General features: G+C 40.0%; 1 protein-coding gene across 1 annotated transcript in view; it reads right to left on the minus strand.

Moving 5' to 3' along the window:
• The window catches only part of SUPV3L1 (Suv3 like RNA helicase), a 1,221,766-nt gene that overhangs the window by 535,374 nt on the left and 673,754 nt on the right, over nt 1–12,638 (minus strand). Inside the window, 1 exon segment of the mRNA XM_044056280.1 lies at nt 11,291–11,471. Within this exon segment, the coding sequence (XP_043912215.1) occupies nt 11,291–11,471 (181 nt within the window).

Here is a 12,638-nt window from a genome sequence, read left to right on the forward strand (position 1 = left end):
AAATAAGTAATCTTTTTACAAACGCCAGATGCTGTAGTAGAATATCTTTGTCCTTTGCTTGAATAAGGCAGTCATCCAAGTAGGGGTATATTTGAATTCCTCTGTCTGCAAAATGCAATTACTGGTGCCAGGCATTTTGTGAAGACCCTGGGCACAATAGATAAGCCAAAGGGCAGTGCAAAGAATTGGTAGTGCATTGAGCCAGCTATGAATCTGAGGTATCTTCTGCAAGTTTGTCTGATTGGGACATGCAGGTATGCCTCTTTGAGGTCCAAAGTTACAAGCCAAGCCTTCTTGTCCAGCATGGGCAGAAGGTGCTGTAGAGTCAACATTTTGAATTTTGGGACGTCCAGAAAAGTATTTAGTATTGACAGGTTCAGAATTGGTCTCCAGGTTTTGTCCTTTCTTGCTACTAAGAAAAGTCTTGAGTAAAATCCTTGTCCCTGCTCTTGTTGTGGCACTGGCTGAATAGCCCCCATGTCCGTGAGAGATGAAACTTGTTTTTGTGCCTCTTGCCATTGATTGCGTGGCAGATCTGGCATACCTTTTGCCTTTGGAAGGGTGTGAAAGTGGAACCTGTAGCCCTGAGAGACTTTATTTAAGACCCATTTGTCCTGGGTGATCTTGTGCCAGTTTTGTGAAAAAAGTGTTAGCTTTCCCCCTAAGGGTGCTGCCAAAAAATAAGTGCTTGGCATTGGCAGAGGGAAGTCAATGGGTCTGTTTTTCTATAAGGCTGTGATTTGTCTTCTCTGCTTTCGGAGATAGAAGCACCCCATTGTTTGGGCCTGTATGAGCCCTGGGGCTGTTGCCTGCCTCTAGGGCATCTGAATCTGCCTCTTTGTGGTCTGTCTGACACAGGAAAGGACCAATTCTTAGAGGGCCAGTTCCTGCTAAATCTGGGTGGCTGTACCTGTAAGAAATCCTTTACTGTCTGCATAGATTTTGCCTTATCCTCCATTTTCTTTAACACCTCCTCTGCCTTAACACCAAACAAAGTATCATGCTGTAATGGAGCATCCAATAATTTTGCTTTAACATGATCAGGCAGATTCTGTTCCTTTAACCAAGCATGCCTTCTAATAACAGAACCTGTAACAGCAGCCCTGCACGAGGCCTCCAGTGAATCATAGCCACATTGCAAAGTATGTTTTCCCACTTGTTCAGCTGCATGCAATAAATCCTGCAAATCTTTGTTCTCAGTACATTCAGAATTTGTCAACATTTTTTGTTTTAACAAAGACATTAAATATTGTTGATATTTGAGGATATGAAACTGACAATTTAAAGCCCTTACAGCCAAGGTAGCAGAAGTGTAAACTTTTTTCCCCCATCTGTCCAAAGCCCTAGAATCTCTGTCTGAGGGGACAGGGTTTTTGGCAGAAGCAGCCTTGACCCCTTTGGGACCCTGTGAGATAGTTATTGGGTCAGCAGCAGGGTTTTGTAAAGAAATTTATGGGTGTCTGGGACCCTGTAGTATCTGTCTGGCTTGACAAGGGCAGGAGGTAAAGAGTCTGGAGACAGGTCGGACTATGAGAAAACATCATCTACTATGTCTAGAACAGGGGGAATTGCAAGAGGTCTGTGCTGAGGAAGTAAAAGAAAGTCTCTAAGTCTTTTCTTAGAATCGGAATAATCCTGGCTCTCCCAATGGAAATGCTCCCTCATGGTATGCAGGGTTTCCCCAAAAGAATAGTCCTCCAGAGGAGAAGATGAAGGAATAGAATCTTCAGCATCAGAATCCTCATAGGGAGGAACAGAATATCCCTTATCAGAAGAGGAGTCAGAGGAAATGGAAACCTGATCAGAGGAATCATATTCAGTGTCTTGCCTAGGCCTCTTATCAGGAGGGGGATGGGAGCCCCTGAACAAAGTAATTAGGTCTTCGGCCATTTTGAGCATCTGTTTCTTAGACATAGAAGCTTGTCCTGGAGAATGCTTTATTGGTTTCCTTGTCTTTAAAACTGTTTTAGACTTTGTCTTGGATGCTGAAGTAGGCTTTATATAAAGTTGTGTAAGTCTGAAGACACTCTCAGAAGCAGATGCCTGCTCAACGGCTCCGGACCCATCTGAGGGATTAATTTCCAAAGGACCAATACCTTGAGTATCCAGAGGCCTAGCTGTCTTCACGTGGGAGTCGGAGGCGGCCTGTGGCTCTGAGGTAGCGGGAGTCAGGGGCTGCGAAAGCGCCTCACTGAGCACCAGCGAACTGGCGACTGGCCTAGAAGAGGCTTTGTCGTCGGTTTTGGACCTCGGATGCTTGTCCCTGTCTTTACCCTTGCGTTTTTTATGAATTCCGGTCGTCGGTTGTTCCGACGGCATTACGTAGTTAAACCTTCTGCCAAAATAATGAAATGCAAAGTTGTACCGACGCTTAATAGTGCGTTGGTTAAATCTAGCACAAAACCGACAACTAGCAACGTCGTGGTCAGGGCCTAGGCAAGGAATACCGTAAGAGTGGAAATCCTTATGAGGTATTTGTTTCCCACAAGAAATACAATTGTTAACTTTTTCTGACATCGGTCTGGAGCAAGAAAAAAGTTTCCCCAACGGGGTACTTACCTTTATTGAAGACTTCGGATCTGAAATTCGATTTCAAAAATCTCAGGATTCGGCCGACCGGCACTTGCGAACTGCTTTTGCTTCGGGCACTGCGCGGCAAGAAAGACTGAAGAAAATGGTGTCGGCTGCATCTTTTATACCCCTGGCGCACTGACGTCAGGGAGGAGGCGACAGCAACCGACGCCGGACCAGGACTTTGGAATTCGGGCCGACTGCGGGTTGCCTGCCAGCAGGATAACCCAAGTGTAATGACTGCAACAGTGAAACACGATGAACATCTGTACTTGATGCAGAGAGCTGCACCTGAAAAGTGTGTGTGTGTGTGTGTGTGTGTGTGTGTGTGTGTGTGTGTGTGCGTCTATTTTTTTTTTCTCAGTTAACGTTCCCCAACGGTGTCAGTTAGGATTGAGGCTCCTTGATCAATGCCGCAGAGAAGGAATGTCAAGAGTTCAATCAACAAATGGTATAGAACACTGCGGGAACATTTAAAAGTCATCTTACTGCACTGGGGTATAAAATATTGAGGAGGAATAGCACAGTTGTGTTACTCACTTAAAATAATTATAGATGTATGAGTATGTTCACTGTTGCAGTATTGTCTGCATTTGGAACTTCTGCCAGAGAAGGTCCAATGTCCTTCCTGACTTCCAGAGCTTTGCAACCTCCTACCCCCCACGCTGGGTGAACAGTCTCCATCTGAGGTACAAGAGGGAAGTATGCTTACATATTCGTCTCTGGTTCTTGCTTAGCCTGATTGCCTCCATGAACCTGCAGCTGATTCACACCAGTAATTGCCTAGGTGGACAAGAGAACAAAGACTACTCCATATCAATGCCAACTTGATGAAACACCCCAAAGCTGCCTCTCTAAGTTGTATGTCAACCTGAAAAGGGAAGATGCCTTCTGGTGGCTGTAGTGAGGAAGGAAGTGTGACTGAGTCCACCCCAACCTGCTGGACACCTACAGAACAGGAGGAAGGCAGTACTGCAACACTGAACTTACTCCAAGGGCTAGAATTAAGGTAAGTTCCTAAAACTACTGTACTATCTTCATTAGTCCACTGCAGAAGCAGTCGTTACCTTTGGGGACCTTCCCAAAACATACAAGACCAATGAACGTTAGCCATAGTAACCCTTACAGGATTGCCATGGTAAATCCTGCCCTGGCACTACAGGCAATGTCTAAGCTATAACTCTTACACAGAAGCAGTGGACCAGGTAGCTAGATTTACGATACACTGAGTTACTGATAGCCCTCCCCTCCACATACATATACACATGCGCACACGCATGCACACATGCACACACACACACGAAGGCAGTAGTGGCTCTACTAGAATGGGATCTTAGCAAGACCATTCCATGTAGGTAAGACAGGAAAAACAGACACAATGAGTCAAGAGATGGACCTTCCCTCCCTACACTTAGCAAAGGATACAAGTAACTGTTTTTGTTCTGCTACTACTTTTGTTCTATCCATGTGAAATCTCAATTACATATATCCAGGAAGTGTGGAATCCTCTCCCCTCTGTACCAGAGCATAGTGGTTGTGGTGGTGGTGGTGGTGAGGGTACACTGAGGTGAATCAAAAATTCTGTTACTACTCTGCAAGGAGTTCAGAGCGCATGTGTATATGGAAGGGGCAATATTAGCTTCCCAAATACATAGCTAAATTCCTTATTGGGAAGCCACAGATGAAAGACATCTTTTAGGAACTGCTTTACTGGCAGCAAGGAACAGAGAAGGTAACCCAAAGCAGACTGCTACATCAGCTGAGACATGTACCGTTCACAGCAGCATAGCAACTCTTAATTTGTAAAAGTCTGGAAGGTATTTCTGGATTGTGGATTCTAACTGCTTTGCTAGGTCCTAACCCCTTCTTTGATACCAGAGAAGGAATCACTTCCATTTACCTAGGGAAGATTTTCTTGTACCTGGTTTGCTAACCTCCCTTCAGATCATAAGCACATTCTCAGAAAACATGTGCCTAAAAAGAATGACAGCTAAATCATCCAAGTTGTCACCTTTATAGTCCCACACGACTGGGTGTCAAAGTTATCCTAGTTTTGAGTTAAGATGCCCAACTGCTGAGGCAGCCGCAAAGTCTCTGTGATACTAAGTAAAAGACAGAACCAATTCTGCCTAGGACAACAGTGAGCTACGAGAAACATTTTTGACCTGTCCTTTATCTTCTGAAATTACAATTGGTAGAACAGTGACTGCAGGAAAGGCATACAGAAAGATCTGTCCAGGTGCTGGAGTTAACATCTGCTGCCCAGGCTTCCTGAGTTTGCACCCTAGAGCAAAACTTTCAGAGTTACCCATTTTCTCAAGAAACGAAGTCTATTTCTGGAGCACTCCACCTGGTGACCAGATCTATCAAGACATCCCTGTCCAGCATTCATTCTTGAGGGTCAGCATCTATCCTGCTGAGCTGGTATGCAAGGGAGTTTTCCTGGAGAGGGATACAGGATGGCATGAGAGTCATTACCAAATCCTGGGCTATGGCATACCAACTCAGCTGGCAGAGCAAGTACAATTGTTTGCTGATGTACCAAGTCATTATGGCACTACTTGTGGGTACATGAAAGATCCCTACTGTTACCAAACAAGTCTAAAAGTCTTGATGGCTAGTATCACTGCAATCACTTCCTTTTTTTCCCTTTGTCCTAGACTCCAGGGCTGCTACCACACTTTTTTGTGGCTGCATTATTGATTTTTACAAGACCAAAGGCACACTTTACTTCTGGCCACTTTCTCCGAGGCACACCTTAGTGCTTTACAGCTTTTCAAAGTTGTAAAACACGTTTGATCTCCCACTGTTTTCTTTCTGTATCTAACCGCACATTGGGAGCAGTAAATGTTCCAAGTGCCACAGAGAATTATGACTGGGTTATTTTGGTCATAATCAACTTGTACTCTCAAAAACGGATGTCAAAATTCACCTCTCAAGTTTTTGAAGGTGAGTGCTTAGACACCCGTGTCTCAAACACACAACAAAGCTGGTTATGAATGAGTTGATACCTAACCATAACCACCCACTTTTTGCACTTTTTGAAGCTGTTATGCTCTAATCTTGGGCTACTACATAAAGCACAGCCATCTAGGTATGTTCCATCTGAAACCCTTCACAGTTTTAAAGCTGTAATCCCCTTTGGCTTCGGCGAACACTTCTTTATCCAACAACGAGATGCAAACTCGACAAGATTTGCACATAACTGACATTGACAACTTCACCTTTGAGAATTGGACTGGAAAGAGGTTTAGTTTCTCAGAAGAAAGACCGCAAATACACAAGTCATTCAGGGACTTGCTGAAGGTATTTAAAGAAAAACTTTTGACTCTGAAAACCTTGCAGTTAGAAATTGATTATTTGGATTAATGTGTAGCTGTGGGTAGGGTACCACAAGGACTACAGCTATACAAACACCCAAACAATGTGGAAATGAACAGCGTATTTCATAAGGAACTGCTTGAATTATTTAACAGGTTCGGGATTGAACTTTTGAAACTGATGAAGAACTATGAACATCAGAAGAAGACTGTTATTAAAGAAGTGAAAGCATTGCATAACAAACTAACTACTGTCTTTTTAACATTGAAAAAGTAAAATACGATGTTGTATTTAAAGACATTAATGTTTATTTTGATAATTTAATTACTAGGCAGATAAAAAAGTACTAAGGGACTTAATGGACTACAGGGAGGGTACAGCATACCCACCCCGGAAGAAAACAAACAGTCAGGTAGTGGGGGAAAGAGAAAATAGGAATGATAATGATTTTAGTCAAGATAATTTAAACTCAGACAATGTGCATACCCCACCCTTTAGAATCCCCCCCCCCCCGAAAAAGCAAAAGAATTGCACAGAAGCGGGGTTATTTCAACAATTACAACCAGTACAATCAACCACAGGGGAAGGGGTTGGGGCAGCAGCAGGAATTACACAAGAAACAAAAGCCAGACACAGGGACAATATATACAACAATGAACTGTGAAAATATTATTGCAACTGATGGGGGAAAAAGGTTACCCAATGTAATTTCAACATTTTTAACTACACTGAGTTAAAGATTGAGAAAGAATTTTTCACTTTATTCACTAAAGGGTTCCAATTTGTCCCCATTTGGCCTTTAAGTTTGGTTAGAACTTTAGTGGATGTTAAACTTTTTCTGAGAAAATTGAATTTGAATTTATTTTTTAAAGGGAAGAAAGGTGATAAGTGTTAAGTACAGCAAGCGCGTTCAACCCCCCCACCCCAACTTTTAAGGATATTTGAAGAGTTAGTAGAGAAAGATATCAGAAGTCTAAATATGAAAAAGAGTATTATGAATCATTTCACAGACAATGAAGGAGAATTAATTTGAACGCTACACAGCAATAAATGTAGGGTGATGAAACCTGCCAAAGGGGGTGGGGTGGTCGTAATGTATTCAATTGATTATGAAACAAAAATGTTTGAGATTTTAAATAATGAAGATAAATAAAGCATAGCTTCTAAGAATGAAATTAACATTGCATATGCCAAGATTGAATATTATTTAAACGATTATTTATTGCAAGGAGCAACTGGATAAAAATCTTTACAATTTTTTGCATGTAGAAAAAAACACGTATCCCAATAGTATTTGGAATTCCCATGACACAAAAATATTGAAAATCCCACATTTAGGCCAATAGTGGCGGGTGCGGGGTCTATTACTGAACCTTTGGCTATATTTGTGGACCATTATTTAAAAGAACTGTTGGGATCTTTGAAACACATTACAAACGACTCTTGGGAATTTTTTAAAGAATATTTCTGGTGATAAGTTTAGTAAAGCAGTGTCTTTGGTTACAATAGATGTGGTGGAATTGTTTCCCAGCATTCCACACAGTACAGGGTTGGAATGGTTTCAAGATGTGCTGTTAGAGGCTAAATATCTGAAGGCAGATGTCGTGAATTTGATACTAAAATTCATGGAAATAATACTTAAAAACAATTACGCTTATTTCAATGGGGAATATTATAAACAAGAACAAGGCATAGCAATGGGAGCGGCGTGTGGTCCCTTGTATGCCAACCTGGTATGATATTACTGGGAAAGGAAATTTATTATGGAAACTGAGTGGTACAGAAATATTGTTTTTTATACACGTTTTTTGGATGACATATGCTTGTTTTGGCAGGGAGCATTAGATGAATTGACATCATTTTTGTCCTACATCAACAGTACAACAGATTTTTTAAGATTTACATACACCTCATCTTTAGAGCAAATTGATTATTTGGATATAACTTTGTATAAGGATTTTGTCAACAACTGTTTTCAATCTAGAATATTTAGGAAACACATTTTCAAATTCCTACTTACATTATGACAGTGGCCACCCACATTTTCAAAAGAAGGGAATTGTGAGGGGGCAGTTAATCAGGGCCTCAAGAATGTGTAGTGATTTTACTGCGTTTTCCAAGGAAGTGGAATTTATCAAGAAACAAAGAAAATATCCAGTTAAGTTTTGTGGACAATTCAATTGAAGATATGACTAGAGACTGAGATAAGTACAATCCCCTGTTAGGGAAAGGTAGTTCCATAGAGGTAAAACAGTGTGCAACACGGGTAGAATATGGCACTGGTTTTAAACACACATTCAACCACCTCAATGGAAAGAGAAAAAATCAAGAAGCACTGGGGGATTTTGATGGTTAATGAAGAAACAAAAAGTTTTAGACCTGATACACTGAAATTTATTAGAAGAAGGGATATACATTTGAAAGAAATGTTTGAAAGGGTGGATCCTGGAGATGATAGAGCAAGAAATAAAAAAATTAGGCACATTTAAATGTGGAACTTGCAATCAATGCAGGTACATTATAGATAAAGATGAGGTGTACATAGCATCTAGGAATTATTTACTTAAGTGCTTGGGGCATTTTAATTGTAATACCTATGGGGTGGTTTACCTAGTGATATGTGAAACATTTAGTAGTTTTTATGTTGGAAAGACGGAAAGAAACCTCAGGAGGAGGGTATATGAGCATATGCATGACATCTTAAAAGGAAATTAAACCAGTGCACTTTTCAAGCATTCTAAGGAATGCTTAAATTTTAGGTTCAAATTCATGGTTACAGAACAGGTAGTCAATGATGCCCGTGGAGGGAACTGGGAAGCCAGACTAGAATACAGGGAGTTGTTCTGGCAAATCAAGCTGGATTCAGAAAATCCCCAAGCTTAAATGACTACATTAGCATTAGTAGTGTCCTCGGGTTGAGGTCAGCAAAGTTACAGAATTTTTATAAAATAAAATATAAAATACAAACAGATAAAATGCATATCAATATTTTATGTAACATTTTATGCAACTTTAACTGTGTAGTTGGTATGAATTTCTACAGGTTTTTATATCTTATATAAATACATGTTTAATGAACTGAAGAAAGTTTTAAGGACAGTATTAAGTGAATATGTTTTTAAAAGCGGGAGGGGAATGGTTTATTGATGCTTAGTTTTTACTGGTTATACACATGTTGCTGGTTGTATTTAAATCATTACTCCTGTATTACTATTTGTTCTGAAGAAGTCTGACAGTGGTTAGGTGAAAGTGCTTAACTTTTGATACTGAAGTTTGCACTGTGTTTTGTCGTACAGGCCAGTTCTGCATTAAAATCTCTGCTGCTAGCTGTGGAGTCTTGGTTTTCTTCTCACACAGCAAAGTTGGTTATGACTGAGTTGGGACCTAATCATAAGCATCCATGTTATGCACCTTCTGTAGCTGTTATGCTCTAATCTTGGGTTATTACATAAAGCACAGCCACTTAGGAATGTTCCATCTGAAACCTTTCACAGTTTTAAAGCTGTAATCCACTTTCAAGTGCCATACTAAAACAAAAGCGTGATGGAGTAAAGTGTTTAAATGCTTTTAAAGCCACCAGTCAATCAGAAGTATGCACTCCTTTTGGCTCTGCTAAGTGTTATAGCATTAAGAGCTGTAAAATTCTTTCCAAGCCTACACTTTCTTTTCTGCAAACTTGTAGCTCTTGGGAACAGCTAACGTTACTTGGTTACTTGGGCTAATAAGAATTATGATTTGGTTTCTCCAATTATAACGCACTAATTTTTTTTTTTTTTTTTTTTTAAAGTGGATGCCTAGATTCAACTCTTGAAATAAATCTCCTGACATCTACTTGTCAAGCAGATACATTTTCAAACCTAGTCACAATCTCCTGCAGCTGCCATTAACATTTCTCTGCTTTAACTTGCATTACCCTTATCCTTACTATTTGTACCAGGCTCAGAAGAATAAATTCACATTTGTGGCATCTGACAGTCATATCTTACTTCTAACTAAGCTAAAACAATGTAACTGTATTTACAATTATCCCACTATATTAAGACAAAATTGCATTAACTACATACATGTTTTTAAAACTCCTTAACTATTATAAAATCTGTTATGACCCTTGTTTAAAAATACAGTTGCCATATCCAGTTTTTCTCAACTATTAGAATATTTGTACAACTACGAATCTGCTTTTATAACTATCCCGGTAAACAAATGTAAAATAAATAAATAAATAACTTACTACAACTAAAAGGAACACTTTTGCTGTCTTTTTGCAAAAGTGAGCATCTTTATTACCAAATTACCTATTACAAAGGCTAATAGGTAAGTTTTAATCAGACCAGATAAATGTGATGTACCTTAAAACTAGTATCTCTCATCGACTTCCCTCATAAAATGCCTTGTATGAACTCCGTTGTCCTGAAATTAACATAGCAGTAGACTGATGTTCCTTTTCCAAAACAAGCAGCTGTGTTACCACACTCACTAAAATGATGTGAAATGTAAAAGTGTAATTATACAATGATCCCCCATTAATAGTCCAAAAACGTGCATGCTAATTGGCCAGCGTACCCGTTGTAAATCCCACAATATACCAACGGAAAAAGGTCCGGTCGCCCAGACTTTTTTCCATTGGTATAAAGTGCTAAAAACATTTTTTTATTAACAAAGAAAAAAGAAAAAAATTGAGCAACAGAGACTTCCTTTTCTCCGTTGCTTCCGTTTCAAAGCATTGATGTACTGGGTATGCATGGGATGCAATTCCCACACGCATGCTCAGATCAAAACAAGGAAGCAGTGTAGCACAACCAGCGGAAGAACAGTAATTTGCCGTGATACAAAGACATTATTTAAGAAAAGTAAGTATTTTTCTTAAATAATGTCATTGTATAATAGCAATAACCGACTCTGTGGTTGTGGTACATTGAAAATTTGCCCTCGTGATTAAACCACACCAACCGTGGGTAAATCTTCAATATACCACACCACGTCATAAATTACTGCTTAAATATAGTTCGCACAGCTATAGATTATGTCACACCTGCTGGAATGGATGACAAAAATAAATTGTTAACAGTGAAGTGTTCAGTATTTTGTAGAAGCTGAAAATGTCAAGTGAAACCAATGTAATGAACTGGTTCAGGACATGACTGAAAAGGGTCTGAGAACCACTCCACCAACCCAGTAAACAAATTACATTAAATCAATCCATTCAACATTAAGTAAATAAAAAATAAAAGTGGCTAGAGAGTGCTCTACCACTCAAATAACCACATACATACATAATGTATGTAAACCTAAACTTTAGGGTACGAAAAATCTCCAAACATACCATTAAAAATGTTTGATGATCTGGAAGTATGACCTTTTCAATGACAACAGTTATGCATGCACATTTGTTACTTACCAGGAGGAAGACTTCCATAGATCACAGCACACTCTAATCCACGGACTTCAATCTGCCGACTGATAGAATAGATATCGTTCTTGTTGAAACAAACAATACAGTCACCAGGCTGAAGTTTGTCCAGAGACTCCAAAGCATGATCCAACACAGTGATAGGAGTGAGTCTGTTGTAGCTCTTTACCTAGGTCCAACACACAAAGGAAATTTTAATTTGCCTTGAGTATTTACTAAACAGTTAAAAATCCATCTTTAAAATTTTTGAGCACTTCAGCATATGATAAAGCAATATCACAAATATGGGTTAAGGGTGTACTACTCGGACGTAAGGCAAGGGTTTGAGACACACACACTTACATACAAAAAGAGAGAAGAATGGGGTTACAAAGAATGCAGGGAATATTCATGAGGGAATACACAAGGCACTGAAGAAGTGGAACAGCTGATGTGAAGACAGACACAAGAAAGGCAAACAGATCTTCATGACGATGGCAGGGATCGCAACAAAGACACAAGGTGAAAGACCTGGCAAAGAGAGTCAACAATAGAAACAAAAATCTGTCTAGGCCCACAACAGAAAGGAAGAAGGGAAGGAACAAGGCCTGGCTACACTGAAAAAATCAGGAGGAAAATTATGGAAGATAAGGGAAAAAAACAAGGTACCTATTTCAAATATCAGGCCTCGCTATAGCGAATCCTGAAATACAGAGACTGAATGGCCACATTGTTGGCACACAGCATTTCAAATGCCAACATTTCAATACGGAGCCAAAAAGCAGTGGCATTATTTTCATGATGCCATGCTGGGAGGGGGAACAGTCCACGGGCAGCAGGATGGAGAGGGAGAAGGAAGCAGCTGCCTTTTGTGAAGATAGTGTACAAATACCAGACAGGATCCCTCCCAGAGTCATTAGGAATCTGGAAAGTGTTTTAGCAAATCCCTTCACAAAGGATCTGCAATAGATTATGAGCAATGCACAATGGCTGCAGACTTGCAAAAAAGGAAGTGCTATCTTTTTAGATACAGCACGGGGGGATCCAGCGATCTACAGGACTGCAATCCTAACAGCAGAGGAGAGGAAAGTCATGGGCATAGTAATAGTGAGAAAGGCTGGTTACCTTCTTAGCCAGCAACAATCTGCAGCACAGTAACAAACTCTGTTCATGGCCAGAAGCTATCAGATAATCTTAATTCAGTTTTATGATAAGGCTGCAGACGAATGTGACAAAAGTACCTGGAGATATGAACTATCCAGACTTAACCAAGACTAATTCAACTACATGTCCCTGTAATGTAAAGGGCAAAAGCCCTGACTGCACCCAAGGAAATCCATGTTCAACTAATGGCACT

Source organism: Protopterus annectens, chromosome 14.part0, assembly GCF_019279795.1.
Source record: "Protopterus annectens isolate FY-2018-M chromosome 14.part0, PAN1.0, whole genome shotgun sequence".
Lineage (NCBI taxonomy): Eukaryota > Metazoa > Chordata > Ceratodontiformes > Protopteridae > Protopterus > Protopterus annectens.